The 21,558-nt window shown below is 45.1% G+C and overlaps 1 protein-coding gene across 1 annotated transcript in view; it reads right to left on the bottom strand.

The window, feature by feature from the left end:
* Positions 1-21,558, bottom strand: part of SH3RF3 (SH3 domain containing ring finger 3) — a 171,863-nt gene that overhangs the window by 120,950 nt on the left and 29,355 nt on the right. The window contains exon 2 of the mRNA XM_054592010.1: positions 12,638-12,733. Within this exon, the coding sequence (XP_054447985.1) occupies positions 12,638-12,733 (96 nt within the window). The remainder of the gene's footprint in view (positions 1-12,637; positions 12,734-21,558) is intronic.

Here is a 21,558-nt window from a genome sequence, read left to right on the forward strand (position 1 = left end):
AGGGTGCAGCAACTCAGAACTCCACAAATGCTTAGTCTGGAGGGAGGGCATGCAGAGTTCACACAGCCCTTAGAGACTCCAGATGGGTGTGTTTGGTTCCAGCTATACTATCTGACACACAGTTCCTTCTACACTAAACACAGGCCCCGATGCTCAGCGAGTAAGTACTGTGCTGTCGCCTTATAAACAACCAGAGCCAATCTCTCCATGGCTAAATATGCTTTCATCTTTGCACCTGAAAAACAGTTGTCACCAACAAGGCCTATCTAAGTTGGCCCCATAAGTGAGTATCTGCCCAGGTGGATGGTCAAGCTGTGTCCTCGGGGCTAAGTGGAATCTGACAAAACAAGGTTCTTCCCCAACTTCTTTCTCAGACATGGGCCCACCCAGACCTAGTACATCAGGATCTGTGGGGTTGGGGCCTAGAGCTTTCCAGGTGATGCTGACTGACATGTCTGAGTCTCCACCTTAGATGAACTACTCTGACAGGAAATGTAAAAATAAAAAGACAAGAATGCAGAAACTGGAGAGAGAAAGTGAGTTAAGGCCTCACACGGTAGCCATGGTTGGGGGCAGGCTGGTGAGAGTGGTCAGCTCAGGGCAGCCTATGGGAGACAGGCCTTCAGAATCCAGCTCCTGTAGGAGGAGGAGAATGAATGGGTGATATCTAAGGATGACAGAAACATTGTGAGTTAAGCAGGGTCCAGAGGAGGGAGCTCAAGGTAGTGTAAATATAACCCCAGACTTCACCTATGGGGTATACGGGATGATTCCTGTCCTTATGAGTGACATGGGGGTGGCAGTGAAGAAAAGTAGCTGGAGCCTGAGCTAACAGTTGGGCAAATACACAGGTGGCATGCTATTTTTTCCAACACTGCTGGCTGAACTCGTAGCCAGGCCACAGGAGGAGGCTTGGACAAGGCGACTGATGTTGCTCCTTCCTAGTGTCACCGGCATTCTTGGCTGCCCCCAGGTTTAGACACTTTCAGTCCCTACTTGCCTCCCAAAGATGGGGATTCATCCCTGAAAGCTGACTGTCACTTTCTCTGGGCCTGCAAGCAGCTGTACCCTTTAGGCTATAGGCAAGGCTCCAGGCTGCCCTGATTGATGCTCCTGGTAAGGCTGCTGGGCCAAAACCAATGACTTCACAAGGACTCACCAAAACCTACTGTGTGCCTCTGAGAAGTACATGCTGAAAGCGTTCTAGCTGCGCTTCTTCAGAAATGGTCCAAGGGTTATTCCTTGTACTTCATTTAGTTGTGGGAAATTTTGGCCCACAACCGAACAAAATTGCGCAAATGCACTAATTGCCTGTTATGTGTCAAGAACTATGCCAGAACTGAAAAGGGAAAAGAATTATGTGTTACAGTTCTAACTTCAAAGGGGTTTACTTATGTAGTTAGGGAGACAAACACAACAGTAACAACGTACCCAGCAATGATGGAACATGAGACAATAGATATTATATATTGTTACATTATCTGCCTATTATATTACAAGATATTAACTTCACAAATAGCTCAAAAGGTTAAAGGAGGGGGAAATCAGGGTGAGCTGGTACCTATGCACCTATCTTTTTGTTAGGGAAAAAACCCAATGATCATGCACAATGATCATAAATATAACTTCATGTCTCCCCAACATTCAATGGCGGGAACACCTGAGCAGTTTCCTTCCTGACCCTTTTTCATGTCACTTCCGATGGCGCAGAATTAAGCAGTTCTGAGAGTTAGTATCTGGGTGAGGGAGCAGGAGCCAAAGCCAATTAGAAGAAATGGCAGGACACACCAGCAACATAGCAAACACACCTACGGGCTCCAATAGGAAATCAGAAGTAAAAAGACAAGACAAGAATGTGGAAACTCAAAAGAGAGTAGGTGAGTCAAGGCATCATGAAAGTTTGACTACAAGATCATGCTATCACCACTCTCCACAGTGAACAATCACTTTAAAGGCATTCTCCATCCAGTTCTGTACATCTCCAATAAAAGTCTTGACCGTTCACTCTTGGCACTAAAGTTGGGGACATAGCACAGGAGAGACACAGCTGACCTATAGCTTCTGTTCTGCCAAAAATACCCCTTTGATTCTAATTTTCTCAACGCCGTTTCTTTTTCCTCAGTTTTATGATATAATTGACATATAACACTGTACTAACTTAAGGTATACAATGTAATGATTCTTCACCCTTATTTCAAAATTCCTAAACCATCACAGGTTAACACCCACTTGGCCAAGGTGAAGTCACAAGATCATGTTTACCCTCTTGTTGGAAGCACTGAGAACAGATCTATGAAACGTGGTTTCAGATATGAGATATTAGGTGGCTCAGGACAGTAACTGCGAAAAGAGATCAGCCTGTGGGTGAGCCTGTGGTTGTCCCTGGGTCCCTGGGCCTCTCCCTGAGGTGAGAAGATGGAGTTTTAAGTCACATGGCTAGAAGTCCTTGAACAGGAAAGTATGCAGAGGGTCCACCTCAAGGGTTTAGTTAAGTACAGATGAGGGCAACATGCAAAAGGAGAAGGCAAAGCAATTACTAACGCTCATTTGCAGCTGGGAGGAGTTTATGTTTCCCACCTTCTGCAGTGAAAACCAGGTAAATCATGGGGCATGGAATAGAAAAGATTGTAGATTCAGAAGTGTGGCGACTTAGGCCTCTGCTAATGGAACAAGACTTAAAATTAAAGCAAGCCTCAAACTGTTTTCTAAGTAAATTAGTTTATCCCAGGATAAACTTCCTTACGAGACCAGCTACCCATTGCACCAATGAAGAGCATAGCCTGCTCCTGCCTAGTCTATCTACCTCACAAGGCCCAGTGCCTCCCATTCACCAGTTCCCTTCATTGAGGCTGCTGGTCAATCCCTTCCACCAGAGCGGTGTGCTCCAAGAAAAATCCTCTGTGGGGAAAAAATGAGTGAGATTTGGTAAAATGAGCTCCACAGAGATGATGTGACCTCCTCTGCAGCTGATGTCAGGGTCAGACCTGCCCACTGGCCTCTACAGCGCTGCCCCCACCACCAGGGAGGCCCCAGGCTGGGAGAGCTGTGGGAGCAGCTGCAGCCACAGGCACCACCTCATTGCTCCGCAGTAATACATGGAGATGGGACTGCGTGTCACTGGTGTTAGAACTGCATCAGGGCAAAATGTTATTAAAGCCTGATTGGATCACTAACCTGACACTTGAGGGTTTCTATGGTTCCCCAGTAACTATCTGGTATCTGTGTCACCCTTTCCAGACACCATCTGTCTGCACATACTCCCTCATGCTCTAACAGCCCTGATGGTAGCTCATGGAGAGATGCTAGGCAGGGACACACAATGCATCCCATGTTAATAGTGGATGGATTTCTGCCAGCACTTTATAGAAGTTAGAAGGTAGTAAAAACTGATAAAAGAAAATAAAGAAAAAGTAACTAAAGATGTCCTTTATCCAAGAGAGCCCTCATGGCTAGCAGTCACTGCCCCTACACATTGGGCTGGTAAGAGTGTGAGGATGGCTGGCTGTGTCCCTCAGCAGCTGTCAAGAACCCTCAGCTTCTTCCAGAGGCCTCTGTCACACCCCATAAGCCCCTGCACACTGATGCAGTGGCTAAAAAACCATTACTTTCTGTGTCTGTGTTGCTGGACAACCTACATGGGCCTGTGCCTATCACCCCACAGATCCTCCTGATACAACCTTCTGATGTGGTGCTAATCTATATTTTGTACAGGGAGAAATTTAATACAAATGCATCAAACAATCTGATAAAGCCCATGTAGCCTCTGGTTCCAGAGTCAGGACCAAGAGCAACAGGCCTTTCAATGACCCCCTAGACCAGCATTCCCTGATAGGAGGAAAGGGCAGGTCAATTACCTGCATTGATTCCTCCCACATTGATTCCTGACATATTGAGTTTTTCTTTGAGGAGTTGAGGGAGTCCTTGGAAGAAAGAGGGAGAAGCAGAGATCAGGACTGGTGACTAAGAATGGGCTCCCCTTAACCAGGAACACACCTGCAAACATGCCCACAGGATCCCGATTTGAATGTGGGATCTGTAGAGGGCACTGAAGGGAAGAAAGGGCTTGGGCATTCATCAGAAGCCACAGCCTTCATCTCCCTTCCTGAACATATACTCTCTGTTCCAGTCAAGGAGCTGGAAAACCAAGATAAAGTTGAATAACAAGCAGTTTCTTCTTTGCATTGGGAATGGCAAATCTAGTGCCTGAATGGGTTGTTCACAGCTTTAAAACAGGACAGAGCACAAATAGTTAAGAACTTCAGAGTGATTCTATTTCCAGTAAAAAGCTTCCAATTGTGCCTACAGATTATTACCAAATGCTTTAATACCATATTTAGTGATACTGGTTCAAAATAGTATTCTCTTTTTATTAAAAAAAAAAATGAAGCCAGAGGAAGACAACTGTACTACATGAGCAAGACAAACTGAGTTCAACGTCACAATTGAATAAGGCTTAGAATGAAATTGTCTAACAATGTAATTGTAATTATTGTGCTGAAGATAAGGTCTTTCAAATGAGAAATAACCATCATTAATAACTACTGTGTTGGGGCATTACATTTATTTGACTAAATCAAGACTTTAGCTTTTGTCTCCACTATTTTTTTTATAAATATTAATTCATTTTTTTCATAAGTAGCATCATATCAACTGTTTTCCCTGAAACCACACAGAACTCATTCAACAGCACAACTGAGGGACACATATACTGACACCAACAGACAAGAAAGGGTTGGCATCTGTTCCCCACAGCCAGAATTCTCTGGGTTCCCACCGGCTCTGGGATGAGGTTGCCCCCCAGTGGAGCCCACCCTTCTTCCCTCATCTCTTCCATTGTCCAGAAGACAGCCCTCCTGAGATGTGCCTGCAGGTGCTCCAGCCCTGCAGTGTCCCCAGGACAGGGATCCCTGAGTGGTCTCTCCCTCAGGCAAGTAAGGACCAGACACACTGTGGAAGGCCACACAGAATTCTGAACACAGGCACGCAGAGCAGTAGGAGAAAAAAGAGGAGAGGGTGGAGCTGTCCTGGGGCAGCCAGACCAGAGAACAGACCCTCCACATGGTCATGGTTTGGTTCAGGTTTGGGAAACAGGCTTTCTTCCTGCAGAAGCCACTCAAGATGCATCCAGCTAAGTGTGGAGTGATAAAACGCCTGCTGTCTTGGATCTGATATGGACTGTCAGAGAGAAAAGACAAAACTCCTGACTTCGGCAATGCACAAGGCTGCTCAGAAGGACCACCTCCCACGACAGGCCTTACCTTCCAGCCTCTTCATACCTGTTTGGACCTGGACTTTCTCCCATTGCAGCCCACAGGCTGGCATCTTTTTTCCTCTGAACTTCTCTCACTGATCACCATTCTCACTCAGCAGCCAGTGGCTGGTGACTTCACACATACCAGGATCCACAGTCATTGCAGTTATCACTTTCTAATGTGTTTATAAAATTGATCTATGTACCTGATTTGTTGTCTGTCCCCCACACTAGAAAGTGAGTTCCACAAAATAAGGTTATTTTGTTTCTTTACTGGTGTAAGTGGTGAGACCAGTGCCTGACATCGAGTAGTTGTGCATTGTTTATTAAATTATATTAATTTGAGGAGGATTTCAGAGATAGAACTGATGAGAACGGATGGCAAAGCAGCTTTATGGAGTGAGGGAGAAAAGCAGATTGAAGAGAACCCAGGCTTTGGTTTGGGAATCTGAGGGGTACAGTCAGCGTGGTGGGTATAGAGGCATTGAGAAGAGAGTGGGAGGACCAGGCAATGCCAGAGTGGACATGAAAGCTGAGGGGCTGAAGATTTGGCAGTCTTAGTCCCTTGTTAATCTATCCCAGACTTGAGATTGCAGCTCAGAGCAGGAGGGGCTGGAGTGTCAGCCATAGGAGTTGTGGGCCTGGGTGTGGTCTTAGGGAACTTCCCCAGAACCCTCTGGCCCTACCCATAGCACTCCACAGCCAGAGCAGGAGCGAAATGACTGGCAGACCCAGCCCAGCCACAGCTCTGCCTGCCACAGTCCACACAGGGCACACATCTGCCAGATGTGAGAATGGGCAGTGAGAAGAGTGGTTGCTGCACACACTTTTGCAAACTTCTGCCAAGTCTTGGGGTTCCTCTCAGGGGAGGTCACTACGGGATAGGAAGTACCCAGAGAACATCTGCTCATCTCCACCCAAGACCTGAGCACAGCCCTGCAACAACACCCAAGGCCCCTCGGAGCTCATTCCACACTCCAATTCCCATGGGCCAGGTGCAAGGAAGTGCGCTTTTGTCACCAGTGAAATCCTGTCTGCTTTCCTTCTATCCCCAACACAACAAGGCTGACCAGCCACAGAGAGGAAAACTAGAAGCTCTTGAAGCCCTCCATCTAGCAACTGGGGGGACAGAGGTGGAGTGACCCATGTCTGTGACAACCTGGGGCACTTTGTGTACAACGGCTATGTACACAGAAAGCAAGAGAAAACCATCCAGCTCCTCTCTCTCCAAATCCTGGATGATCTTAGGACACCTACTGAGGCAGTGGTGGCTTCTCTGAATTATCAGAGCAGTGATTGTTAGCAGTAGCTACACCAATTCATCTGTGCCCCTACTTCTGCATCTGATTTTGGAGTGCAGCAGAGGCTGCTCTGACCCACAGCTCAGCACTTGCTTCAGCTTCTCCTATCTCAGGCCAACCCTCTGTTCGTCTAGGTGTGCAGATGTACACATACACATGCTGGGCTAAGCAAGGCTTTTCACATTACTTGACATTTGCAAGGGAAGTCTTCCTGAAACATTTTATTTCTAAAAAAGCCCTTATGCTTCCAGGGCACCAAGCCATGCCTCCTTTGGGAGTCAAGAAAACTGCCCTCCCCTTTGCAGTCTGCTGCCCACATTGGGGAAAGAGCCTGGGCTGGGGCCGGCAGCCAAGCCCCTGTGCCCCAGGGCATGGTGCTTCATGTTCCTTATCATCCAAGTGGGGAGGATGCTCTCTCCGCATAATACCCCCAAGAGGCTGCACATACTAGAGCAGACAGTGGATGAAAACATGGGTAATACACAGTTTCAACTCTAATTGAACACTAGTTGATAAGGTAGGGTGAGACTTTCTGCCAAGGAACTGTTGTAGATCTCTTCTTCTAAGCCAGGTCCAAAGGCAGCAGAGGCTTCTGGGATGCCGAGAGGCCCTCTCTCCTCTGAACAGAACTGCAGCTTGGGTGGTGCATGCTGGCTGCAGGAACAGGAGCTCAACACCCTCCTGTTTCTGTTTGTCCGCATACCACAGACTCGGGTCCATCTTCACCTCTTCACATGGACAGTCAGGAGGAGTTGGAAAGGGATTCCTACCTCCTCAGATCCTCCCCCATTTGCTGCCAGAGCGGAGGTGATGTGGGTTGATTGTGTATGTGGGGGGCAGTATGTGTATACACTGGAGTATACCCTTGCACCCTATGTGATGGTGTCACCTAGATAACCATCCACGACCACACAATAGCTAATTTTTGAATATCCTACTCAGTATAAATAAAGCAACATCATATCAATGAGTAACTTTGGAGGACTTTTTCAGTTAAGTGCTAGTGGCCTAGGTCTACCCATTACTCTGCTTGAACAACTGATTTTCTGAATGTGAAGGTAGAACTTGACATTTATATTTACTGTATTTCATCACTCTCTTCAAGTGTGTTTCCATCCTATTGCAGTCTTTGAGATTTTAATTCTGGCCCCATGGAGAGGTTCTTTTTTCTCAGACAAGCATCACAGGCAAATTTGCTAATACATCTCATAAGTTTACATGTAAGTCCCCCACTGAGACTCAGAGCAGAACAGGCAGAGTGCTGCGGTGTCCTCTCTCTAGACCTCTCCTGACTAAGGCTACTCCCACCAACACTCCTCGAGGACAGCATTCAGGTGAGCTACCTTTCCTATCATGCATGTTGCTTGTCTTGTGGACATTATCCAACTGCAAATCCTGCTCAGCTCAGGAAACCACTTCAGGGCTGTCATGCCTGCACAGAAATGGGGGCACACCTGCCCTCAGAGAGCTCCCACCCACTCTGGGGTGTGAAGAGGAGCATTGTGAGAAGATACCAGCCATACAAGACCAAGTATGCTCAATGCCTAGGAATGACACAAAGATATCTAATAAACACATGAATAGATCACTGAGCATTTATCCATTCAACAAACAACAACCTGATGCAGGCCTGGTCTGTGCCCTCCACTATTGTCTGTAAGCCTCACAACTACCCTGTGAGATCCACATTGTTGTCCTTGCTTGATAGAGAAAACTGAGGCTCAGGAAGTTTTAAAGAATGTGCCACGGGTCACACATCTAGTGTGCAGTACTGAGCCTTGTTGGTTCTACCTTTGAAGCCCAGGATGCCCTGGGCTGCCCCATGGCCCACTCAAGGCCCTGCCATTGGGGTTGACTCTGCCCATGAGAAATAGGCCCTGCTCTCAAGGAACAGCCTAAGAACCATACTAAGGGCAGACCCCAAGCATGCCGCCTTCAAGACCTGTGGAAAAGGAGAATGAGGCTGGCTCGGCAGGACCTCAGAGAAGGCGCTCATGCTACAGGGTGGGGCCACCAAAGCCAGATCCAGTCAAGCCATTCTGGGCTCAGGAATAACAGTGCTTCCACGTGTCCCACAGCACAGTGACCCCTGCAGGTATCACTGCAGCCTTCCTGCATGAGGATGAGGCTCTCCAGCGCCCTAGGCCCAAGGAATTCCCTCAGATTGAATCATTCTCACTTCCATTAGAACAGTAAATTTTTTTTTAATTTTTTTATTTTTATTTTTTTAAAATTTATTTACTTTTTAAATACATTTGTCTCTGCCTCCGCCCCACCACTTTCCCTTGCCCCCTCCCTCCTTCCCTCCCTCAGCTCTTCCCCTTTGGTTTTGTCCATGAGTCCTTGCTATATAGAACAGTAAATTTTGAAGAACCAAAATGATGACAATTATTCTGCCCCCTCCAGGACTAGAGACATGGAGGGCAGGCCCTGTCTTGGGTTTGGGTTTGTTTGGTGAGGATGAGACTGCTTCTCTTCCTGTCCTGAGTGGACACCAATGAGGGGTCAGCCCAGGCTACAGGTGAGGGTGTCAAACAGGCAGGCATCAGTGAGACAAGCCATCAGTCCCCATGTTGAGATGGCCAGTAGACGATGACTGTTCACAAAATTGATAGGGAGAAAAAGCAAGGACGTTCTAGCCTGCAGAAGGGGGAGCTGGGAGGTCAGGAAGTGGAGCTGAAAGGCAGTGAGGTAAGGAAGGTCAAAGGCCTGGGGAATGAAAGTTCCAGAGGTGTGGTGTGGGAGAGTTTGAGCAAGGGAGCAGGGTGCAGACTTAGTGCCAGGGACTAGCGGGTACAGGTCATGGTGGTAGGTGCTGTTGGCAGCTGGGCCCACAGTGGCTGTGGAGAAGATGGGTGAGAAGGTTATTCCCACAGTCCACCAAGAAGCACAGGCATTTCTGGAGACAGGTCTGCTCTCACAGGAAATGGGCCACCGGCAGCACGAGGCCAGGTCGACACCAGGTGGGGTTATATCATATGTCCCATGTGTCTGCCAAGCAAACCATAGTGAAAAAACAGAACCATCTGGAAGAGGACCACACAGACTGCAGAGCAAACATTCTCATCTACTTCTTAAAGATGCTTGGGTCAAGCATCATGGCCTGAACTGCATCAATGGGAAACCAGGTGAGGGAAGCCCCCCAGCACACTGCAGGACCCCAGTGGATGCCTTCCCACAAGCCTGTGTGCAGCCTGTACCACACTTCAAACCATAGCTAGAAGGGCTAGAGGAGAGCTCCTTGTAATTCAGTCCTATGAGGAGCATGAATCCAGCCACATGTACTTTTGAGTGCCAGGCTTGCCTTCAGGGAGAAATAGCATTCCAAACTGTATCATCTGCCTGAGCAGCAGCCCATAAAAAAAGCCAAGGCTCCCTTCTGGCATGCCAATCTGGCTCAGGTTCAAGCTCTGTGAAGGACCCAAGCTCCAGCCACTCCGATCTCAAATGTTCATTTGGCCTCACAGAGGATGATGGTCTCGGTTAAATTATCATCCTTCTGACCCACCCAGCTCCGCCTCAAGGCTACCTATGAGGCAAGTGTCACATGGAGCTTTTACTCCATAAGTGACTTAGAAGGTAATTGATATATAAACAGTGAAATACTCTCAGGAGATACCCACTGGGGGCTTCCTATCTTCAGTAGTTGCTGAGAAACCAAGAGTCTGTTTCAGAGCATCTCAGGCAGTGTTGTAGCTGCCACCGGGGCACCAAGGGTGCTAGTGTGGGACCAGGCACTGCAGGGGCCACAGCCCAACCTAGGAAGGGATGGCTCAAGGAGGATCCAGGTCCCTGCATGGGGCTGTTCCAGGTATGCCTGCCATTGCTCCTGGGAAAAGGGCCTGGCCCTGGAGCTTCAAGGGTCATGGTGTGTCCTCTCTGAGGAAACACATAAAGCCTGAGGAGGCTGTGCTCAAAGCACAGATGGGCCTGTGAATGGATGTGTGGGCCATGAAGGGCCACAGGGACAGAACGATGAAAGAGCCTCTTTCATATCCTGGAAGGAGGAGTATTTGAAAGGAATGTCTGCAGTGGCTTGGAAGTCAGGCACTGGGAAGGCACAGATGGCCGACTCCCTAGCTTGGCCTTGGTATGTCTGCAGAACCAGGGAAAGCCATCAGAAAGCCCAACTGTTTGGGTTCCCAGCCCTGTGCACAAGTGTTCTGCCTCCCCAACTATGCCTGAACCCCCAGGGAAGGGGGTAGCTGATAGGCCTTACTCAGCCTTCGAAGAGCGTGGGTGCCACTACCTTGGGGTTCTCTACAGGTTTTCTCCAAGCTTCTTAAATTGTAACCTAAAAAATAGTGCACAAACATTAACTGTACAATTTTATAGTTGATCCATCTGTGTAACTACTCCCAAGGCCAAGGTATCAAACATCTCCATACCTACAAGCCTCCCTCTTATCTCTTTCAGTCAGTATTCCCCCAAAGTCACCATTGCTCAAAAACTCACCGTGACCTTGCACTAGTTCTACCTGCTTTTGAACTTCCTTTGAAAAAGGTCATTCAGCAAATGCTTCTGTGTGTGACTTCTTTCAAAAATTTGTCTGTGAGAGTCATCCATGCTTTCAAGTGGAGTAATCTTTTGCTCATTTTCATTGCTGGATAGCATTCCGTTGTGTGGGCACACTATATTTAGCCATTTCACTGTTGGTGGACACTTGAATTGTTTGTACAATAGTTTGGGGGCATCATAGTAAAGTTTCTATGAACATTTCTGTATATGTCTTTGAGTAGCCCTGTAAGAGTCTGCGTGGGAAAAAATTTCCACTAGCTGAAATGTCTGAGAGGACCATTTTTTTTTTTTTTCATCTCAACTGCCCTGTAGTGGTATTCATGCATCAAGTTCTTCTATCTTAAGCAGGAGGATGGAAAAGAACACCCCTCCCCTACCCCCAGGAACTAAAGTAAATGCCCAAATAGATGCTCATATGGTGTTAGGGAAATTGTGAATCTTGCAGGTGTACCATAGAAGAATGTGTGTGTGTGTACTTATTTTTATTGTTATGGGAGAGTCTCAGATTGTCCTGGGCAGCATATCCAAAATAAATGTGAGAGGACCAGAAAATTTAGGGAAGGGGGAGGAAATAACAAAAGATGAGAATGGAAAAATAGATTAGGGCCAAACTGCAAAGGGCCTTGAATGGGATGCTAAAGCAAACGGACTTTATCCCATAAGCAATGGGAATCACCACATGTGTTCAACAAACACCTGTTGGCCCACATATACCCTCGGTAGGTATGGCAAAACTGGCTATGTCACCTTCTAAGCTGTGTGAACTGCGGTTTGTTAGTCGGGGTAGGAGGCTGAAGGGCTAAGTCTGGAGCAAGTAACCTGTGTTCAAGTCCTAGCTTTGCCTCTTATCAGGGGTTACTCCAGTGATCACAGGCTGGCACGTGTGGTCAGCTCATGAATGTACACATGCACATGCACTGACAAATGGTTCATGTGTGTGTGTACACACATGGCAATCACTTCTGAACACACAATGATGAACAGTAGTTGAAAAGTCAAGCATTCTAACACACTCTCTATTCAGCAATGAACCATAACTTACTCACTAGAAACCTAGTGCTTTATAGTTACAGAAAAGAGACAGGAAATTAATGGGCCTCAAATAAGCCTAAATCCTCTCCACTTTAGGAACTGGCAGGTGGATGAACTTGCCCAATAATGTGGAGTCCTAGGAAGACACTACCAATAGTGCAGCAGTGTTTACTTCAGCTGTATGAGCTCTGCTCCTCTGGTGTTGGGGAGACTCTCTGAGGAGAGTCTCAGAAAATGGGTGCCAACACAGCATAGGGTTCCCATAAAAACTGGGCAAAGCCCACAAGAAACCTTCCTTTGTTGCCCATGCAGTGAGACGATTTGCAGCTAGGCCTGGGACAGACCACTCAAACCTGATCACGGCAGTTCTCATTGCACCAAAGTGGTGACTAAAAATCCTGTCTCATCTTCGATTCCTGTGGAATGGCCTCTTTCTCTCTTAGAAAAGGGGGCTCCAAGATCAGGTCACACCTGGTCTGGTGAAATAAACAGCATGAGCAAAAGAGGAGGCAAGCCTTAGATAGCATAGCCTTACCTCCACATACAGGAGGGGGAAAATTCCGACCTTGTCTCCCAGCATTCCCTCAGCCCAGTTGTCATCCACTCTTCTGATCACAGTAAGGACTTCACCCTGGAGTTGCCAGAGCCCACGATGTGTATAACCACATGGACATACACACAACAAAAAAGAAAACAAGAGACCTATCAGTGCTGTTGAAGCCAGAAAAAGAGTCTAATCAATGATTCAAAGAATGATTGATTATCTACTTAGAGATCTGACATGTGAAAACAGCCAACCCTTACGTCACTCAGGATATCTTTCTTTCTCTCTTAAGTATTGACTATAGCTACAAAGATGCTCAAATGGAAAAGCATGGCAATTTACAATATACAGTATTCCCTCCTTATCCTTGGTTTTGCTTTCCAGTTTCAATTACCTATGGTCAACTACAGTCCGAAAATATTAAATGGAAAATTCCAGACATAAATAATCCATAAGATTTCAATTGCATGCCATTCTGAGTAGTACAATGAAATCTCACACCATCCTACCCAGAATGTGAATCATCACTCTGTCTACCACCGCCATACTGTAAACATTTCCTGCCCATTAGTCACTTAGTAATCATCTAGATCAATGATTTTCAACCTTTTTCATCTCATGACACACATAAACTAATCACTAAAATTGAGGCACACCAAAAAATACATTATATTTTTTGCCAATCTGACAAAAAAAAAATAGGTACAATTTTGATCGATACACACATAATAGTAATTACCTACCCTTTTTACTCTAAGACGACTTTTCAAAAAAATCAGGTGCCAGAAAAAATCAGGTAAAACACTTCTCCTCTCCCCAGACTACCACATTATTAAAGTCCTATTTACAGTGGTTCCTTTTACTTGGTATCTCATGTTCCGCTAAAAAGATTATTATACATATTAAAGGCAAAAAACACAGTTTGAAAAGACAGAACAAATACCAGAACCAGACTCACAGGGCAGTGATGTTGGAATTATCAGATAGGAATTAAAAGAAACTAATGTACTAAGTGCTCTAATTGATTAAGTAAACTGTATGCAAGAACAGAAGTGAAAAGTAAGTAAAGATGGAAATTCTAAGAAAGAACCAAAAGTAATGCTGGAGATCAAAAATATGCATAATGGAAATATTAGAAGGAAAAGGAAGAAGGAAGGGAGGGAGAGAGGGAGGGAGAGAGGGAGAGAGAAAGGAAATATCTGACACAATAATGACTGAGAATTTCCCCAAATTAATGTCAGATATCAAACCACAGATTCAGGAAGTTTAGAAAATAACAAGTAAGGTAAACACCTACACCAAGACATATTATTTTCAAAGAAAATCAAACATGAAGAAAAACACTGAAAGAGCCAGAGAGAAAAAATACCATACCTCTATAGAAACAAAGATAAAAATTACACCCAACTTCTCAGAAACCATGCAAGCAAGAAGGGAGTGGAGTAAAATATTTAAAGCATTGAGAGTGAAAAAACCCATCAACCTAGAATTCTGTACCCTTCAATAGTGAGGGTGATATAAAGACTTTCTCAAACAAAAATTGAGGGAATTTGTTGCTAGTAGGTATGTCTTGCAAGCAATGTTAAATGCTCTTTAGAGAGAAGAAAAATTATATGTCAAAAACTCAAACCTACACAAAAAAAGGGAAAAGTACTAGAGAAAGAATAAGTGAAGGTAAAATAAAAACGTTCACTTTTTTAAATCTTAATCTTCACCCAAGGATATGTTTTTATTAATTTTAGACAGAGAGGAAAGGAGAGAGGGAGTGAAACACTGATGCGAGACAGAAACATCAATCAGTTGCCTCCCATATGTGCCCCAACCAGGGATCGGATACACCACCTTTTGGTATATGGGACAGTGCTCCAACCAACTGAGCTACCGGGCCAGGGCTCATTTTTCTTCATCTTAATCTATCTAACAGATACTAGTTTCTAATAATAGCAACAATGTATCTGATTATGTTTATATATGTAAATATCATATTATGCATCACATATTATAAATATATATATTTGTGTATGTTTATATATAAATAAAATGAATCCAACAAAATATAAAAAGAATTATATATCATGACCCAGTGGGATTTTTCCCAGGTATGCAAGGCTGGTTCAATTTTAAAAAATCAATTAATGTACTCCATCACATCAACAAGCTAAAGAAAAAAAATCACACCATCCATCAATAAATGCCATAAAAACATTTGACAAAAATCCAACACCCAGTCATGATTGTAAAAAAATTCTCAGTAGGATGGGAAAAAAGATGGCGGAGGAGTGAAAGGGAGTCACGCTGACCTCCTCCCAAAACCAAACTGGAATTGCAACTAAATAATGGAGTAATCACCTGGAAAGCAGTGGAGCGATAGTGGGAGAGGAGCCTTGGTGCCGCGGACAGCGGATTCGACTCTCACACATCCCAACGGGTGAGAAGTGCGGTGGAGGCTCGAGAGGGTGGGCTGGGTGCGCACGGGCACTGGCACCAGAGGGACATTGAAACGGCCAGTTAGCGTCCCCCCGGGAAGAACGGGGTCTGAATCATAAACAGGAACCCCTAAACTACAGCCGCTAAAACCGAGAAAATACAGACAAAACACAACCCCAAAAAGCTTAGGGGCACTCTCTGCCAGAGACAAGTGGCTGGGGATGCAAAAAGACATTTAAAGGGCAAACGCAAAAGTTGCAGCGGCAGCCACCCTCCGTGATCGCTGGGTATAGGCGGCAGCAGGGTGGGCTGGTGCCTGGGAAAAGACTGGTGAGGAAAACTTTGTGAAGAGAACTGACTCTGCGGCCGGTGGAGCCCAGGTGATAACGCACTTCCCACTCTGCAGCTACCATCTCGCTCAGGCATAAGGGAATCAATTAACCTGCCTTTTGTGCGCTCCGCACGCAGCTTGTGCGCGTGTGACCTGCGGGGCTGAGTGCAGACTGTCTGGGAGAGCCTTGAGGAGAGACTGGAGACAGTGGCGTTGGGGAAAGAACGGGAGGAGGAACGGGGAGTCCCGACTCCCTCCCCGTTCGGTAGTCTCCATTGTGGGCTGGAAAGGCGCGACCCCAAAGAGGCAGAAGCGGGGCACGCATGAACCAGACTGCCTGCGATTGAAACGCAGTCCGCACAGGGGTTGGATCCTCAGCCGAAGGGGTCACAGAACTGCCCAGAGGCCCTTGAGGGGAGACTAGAAACGGAGGCATTGGGGAAAGAACGGGAGGAGGAACCGGGGAGTCCTGACTCCTTCTCCTTGCCGAAGTCTCCATTGCGCGGGAAGAGGCCACACCCCCTAGAGCCAAAAGCCGAAAAGCAAACATAGACACCCCCAAAACACCCAGAGCAGGCACGCACACTTGCGCCGAGTGACTGGCGAGGGTTGGCGAGCGTGTGTGTGACCCACGCGGGCTGGCGAACGCTTGCACCTGCCGGCAAGGCCTCACACAGACTGGCACCCATACGGCCTGCGAGGGATTGCACAGAGGGGCAAGGGCAGGCATAAATTGACCTACCCGCCGCGATTGCGGAGCAGCCCACAAAATAAGTAGAGCTGCCCAGAGTCCCTGGAGGAGAGACCAGAAACAGGATTAACCGGAGAGCTGATTTCCTCCCATTTCCGTAGTCCCCATTTGGCGAGGGCAAGCAACGCACCCAAAGAGCCAAAAGCGGGGAAAACACACAATAGAAGACTCTAAACTGACCAGTGCCGCGAAGCTCGCGTGCCAGGGAGTTCAGATGAGCACGGGAGGTCGCGAATAAGCCCCCTGGTCTGGGGCAAACACATGCGAGCCCAGGCAGGTGGGGGACCCTGCCGCGCTGGGAACGCGCTCAAGGAGCTCTCGTGAGAGCGCAGAGAGATCCCAAAAAATAGCCCAGCCCTGACCGAAGGGGTCACAGAGCTGCTCCAAGCAGGAGTCAGACACAGGCATTAGACTCCTGAAAGGCTCAAACAACCCAAGGCCCTATAGGGTCAACAACTGACATCATCAGAGGCAAGCCCAGAAAGAAAAGTAAAGGACAAAAATACTTAACAGACTCTCACAAAAATGGGAAGAAAAAGAAGTTCTCCCCAAATGAGTGGAAAAGGGGACTCCCCACAGAGAGAGCTCAATGAAATAGAGGCAAGGGAACTATCAGATATGGAATTTAAAACAATGGTTCTAAGGAAGCTCAATGAGCTCAGCCAGCTCAAAGAGAACTATGAGAAACTGCAGAGAAACTATCAGGATCTTACAGCAAACTATATCAGCCTGGAAAAGGACATAGAAACTATCAAGAAGACACAAGAGGATATGAAGAATACCATTTCTGAATTGAAGAACACAGTAGAAGGAATCCAAAGCAGGCTGGATGAAGCTGAGGATCGAATCAGTGAGATGGAGGATAAGGTAGAAAAAAGCTCCCAGAAAGAGCAAGAAATGGAAAAACGGCTCAAAAAGAATGAAGAAGCATTTAGGGAAATGCAGGACAACCTGAAACGCAATAATATCCGTATAATAGGGATACCAGAAGGAGAAGAAGAGGAGCAAGGAATAGAGAACCTCCTCGAAAAAGTAATGATGGAAAATTTCCCTAATTTGAGGAGAGAAAGGCTCTCATGGATCCAGGAGGCACAGAGGACCCCACTCAAGAGGGACCCAAGGAGGTCCACTCCAAGACACATCATCATTAAAATGGCAAATGTCAAAGACAAAGAGAGAATCCTCAAGGCAGCAAGGGAGAAGGAGAAAGTAACATACAAGGGGGCCCCGATACGCCTAGGAGCTGACTTCTCAACAGAAACACTCCAAGCCAGAAGGGAATGGCAACAAATATTCCAAGCCATGAAAAGCAAGGGCCTACAGCCAAGGCTGCTCTACCCAGCTAGGCTCTCCATTAAAATAGAAGGAGAAATACGGAGTTTCCCAGACAAAAGAAAGCTAAAAGAATACATCTCTACCAAACCAGCACTCCAAGATATGCTAAGGGGACTGGTTTAAGCAGATGAAGGAAAAGAATGAGACAGAGAGGAACACAAGTACAAAGAGAAAAGATGAGTAAGTTTCTATCAGTAATATCTCTCAATGTGAATGGACTAAATGCCCCAATCAAAAGACACAGGGTAGCTGAATGGATAAGAAAACACGACCCACACATATGCTGCCTACAAGAGACCCACCTCAGAGCAAAAGACCTACACAGATTGAAAGTAAAGGGATGGAAAATAATATTCCAAGCAAATGGACATGAGAAAAAGGCTGGCGTTGCCATACTTGTATCAGACAAAGTCGATTTCAAAGCAAAGGCCATAAAGAGAGACCCAGAGGGGCACTTTATCATACTTAAAGGAAGAATCTATCAAGAAGACATCAACATTGTAAACTTATATGCTCCCAATATAGGAGCCCCCAAGTTTATAAGGAAATTGTTGGATGACTTCAAAAAAGATATAGATAGCAACACACTGATAGTAGGGGATTTCAACACCCCACTGTCCAAAATGGACAGATCTTCCAAACAAAACATTAATAAACATATCGTGGCGCTGAATGAAACACTGAATCAAAGAGATTTAACTGACATATATAGAACCTTACATCCCAAAGAAGAAAAATACACATTCTTTTCAAATGCTCATGGCAGTTTTTCAAAGATAGACCACATGATAGGACACAAAGCAAGCCTCAGCAAATTCAGGAAAATTGAAATAATACCAAACTTTTTCTCAGACCACAAGGCCTTGAAACTCGAAATCAAACTCAAAGAGAAACTTCAAAAACTTGGAAACTCATGGAGACTGAACAGTACACTTTTAAACAATGAATGGGTCAATAATGAGATAAGAGAAGAAATAAAAAAATTTCTGGAAACAAATGAAAATGAACAGACAACTGTCCAAAACCTATGGGACACAGCAAAGGCGGTCCTGAGAGGGAAGTTCATAGCAATACAGGCTTACCTTAAAAAGATAGAAACATTTCAAATAAAAGACCTAACACTACAACTTGAAGAACTGAGAAACAACAACAAATAAATCCCAGAGCAAGTAGAAGGAAGGAAATAGTCAAGATTAGAGCAGAACTGAATGACATAGAGACAAAAAGAACAATTCAGAGGATCAACCAATCCAGAAGCTGGTTCTTTGAAAAGATTCATAAAGTGGACAAACCTTTGAGCAGACTCATCAAGAAAAAAAGGGAGAGGACCCAAATTAATAATATCAGAAATGAAAGAGGAGAAATAACAACTGATACCACAGAAATACAAATGATCATCAGAAACTATTATGAACAATTATATGCCAAGAAATTTGAAAATCTGGATGAAATGGACAAATTTTTAGAAAAGTATAATCTTCCAACACTGAAGGAGGAAGAAACAGAAAGCTTGAACAGACCGGTAACAGTTGGGGAAATTGAAGCAGTAATCAAGAAACTCCCAGCACACAAAAGTCCAGGGCCAGACGGTTTCCCAGGAGAATTTTACAAAACATTTAAGGAAGAGCTAACCCCTGTCCTTCTCAGACTATTCCAAAAAATCCAAGAGGAGGGAAGACTGCCAGACTCCTTCTATGAGGCCAGCATCACCCTGATCCCAAAACCAGATAAAGACCCTACAAAGAAAGAAAACTACAGGCCAATTTCGCTGATGAACATAGATGCTAAAATCCTCCACAAAATATTGGCAAACCGCATCCAGCAATACATTCAAAAGATTATCCATCACGATCAAGTGGGATTCATCCCAGGGATGCAGGGATGGTTCAATATACGCAAATCAGTAAACGTGATACACCACATAAATCAAAGAAAAGACAAAAACCACATGATCATCTCGATAGATGCAGAAAAAGCATTTGACAAGGTACAGCACCCATTTATGATCAAAACACTCAGCAAAATGGGAATAAATGGGGCATTCCTCAACGTAATAAAGGCCATATATGAAAAACCTACAGCCAATATCATACTCAACGGGCAAAAACTGAAAGCTTTCCCACTAAGATCGGGAACACGACAAGGATGTCCGCTCTCACCGCTTCTTTTCAACATCGTATTGGAAGTCCTAGCCACAGCGGTCAGACAAGAGAAAGAGATAAGAGGCATCCAAATAGGAAAGGAGGAAGTAAAACTATCATTGTTTGCAGATGACATGATAGTGTACATAGAGAACCCTGTAGACTCTACCAAAAAACTCCTCAACCTAATAAGTGAATTTGGCAAAACAGCAGGATACAAAGTCAACATTCAGAAATCAAAGGCGTTTTTGTACACCAGCAATGCAATAGAAGAAGAAGAAATCAGGAAAAATATACCATTCGATATAGCATGAAAAAAGATAAAGTACCTAGGGATAAATTTAACCAAAGACACAAAAGACCTGTATGCAGAAAACTATACAACATTGAAAAAAGAAATTAAGGAAGACACAAATAAATGGAAGCATATACCGTGCACATGGATTGGAAGAATTAATATCCTTAAAATGTCCATACTACCAAAAGCAATTTATAGATTCAACGCAATCCCTATTAAGATACCAATGACGTATTTCACAGAAATAGAACAGACATTTCAAAAATTTATATGGAACCATAAACGACCTCGAATAGCTGCAGTAATTTTGAGAAAGAAACACAAAGTAGGAGGGATCACAATACCGGACATCAAACTCTACTACAATGCCACTATACTCAAAACAATCTGGTACTGGCACAAGAACAGACCCATGGACCAGTGGAACAGAATAGAAAGCCCAGAAATAAGCCCAGGTCTCTATGGACATCTAATATTTGACAAAGGGGGCAGAAGCATAAAATGGAGCAATAACAGCCTCTTCAACAAATGGTGTTGGGAGAGCTGGATGGCTACATGCAAAAAATTGAAATTGGATCATCAGCTGACACCATACACAAAAATAAACTCAAGATGGATAAAAGACTTAAATATAAGTCGCAATACCATCAAAGTCCTAGAGGAGAACATTGGCAGGAAACTCTCAGATATCCCACGCAGCAATTTTTTCACTGATATGTCTCCTAAAGCAAGGGACATAAAGGAAAGAATAAACAAGTGGGACCTCATCAAAATAAGAAGCTTCTGCACGGCTAAAGAAAACATCAGCAAAATGAAAAGGGAGCCAACCATTTGGGAAAATATATTTGCTAAAGATACATCATATAGAGGTTTGATCTCCAACATATACAAAGAACTCACTCGACTTTACTCCAAGAAGACAAACGATCCAATCAAAAAATGGGCAAAGGACCTGGGCAGATGCTTTTCTAAGGAGGAGATACAGAGGGCCCAGAGGCATTTGAAAGGATGCTCTGCATCACTAGCCATCAGAGAAATGCAGATCAAAACCACCATGAGGTACCACCTCACACCGGTCAGAATGGCCATCATAAACAGATCCACAAACAACAGGTGCTGGCGAGGCTGTGGAGAAAAGGGAACTCTAGTCCACTGTTGGTGGGAATGCAGACTGGTGCAGCCACTATGGAAAGCAGTGTGGAATTTCCTCAGAAAGCTGAAAATGAAACTGCCTTTTGATCCAGCGATTCCCCTGCTGGGACTATACCCTGAGAACACCAAAACGCCAATACAAAAGAACCTATGCACCCCAATGTTCATAGCAGCACAATTTACAATAGCCAAGTGTTGGAAGCAACCTAAATGCCCATCAGTAGATGATTGGATCAAAAAATCATGGTACATATACACAATGGAATACTACGCAGCAGAAAGAAAAAAAGAAGTGCTAAACTTTGCGACAGCATGGATGGAACTGGAGAGCATCATGCTAAGCGAAATAAGCCAGGGGGCGAAAGACAAATACCATATGATCTCACCTATAAGCGGAACCTAACCAACAATGCAAAGAAGCAAGGCAAATATGACCAGCAACACTGAAAGGAAAAGAAATCAACAGAGACAAGAGAG

The sequence above is a fragment of the Pteronotus mesoamericanus genome, unplaced genomic scaffold (genome assembly GCF_021234165.1).
Source record: "Pteronotus mesoamericanus isolate MK-2021 breed Mesoamerican mustached bat unplaced genomic scaffold, CSHL_Meso_final scaffold_31, whole genome shotgun sequence".
Classification (NCBI taxonomy): Eukaryota; Metazoa; Chordata; class Mammalia; order Chiroptera; family Mormoopidae; genus Pteronotus; species Pteronotus mesoamericanus.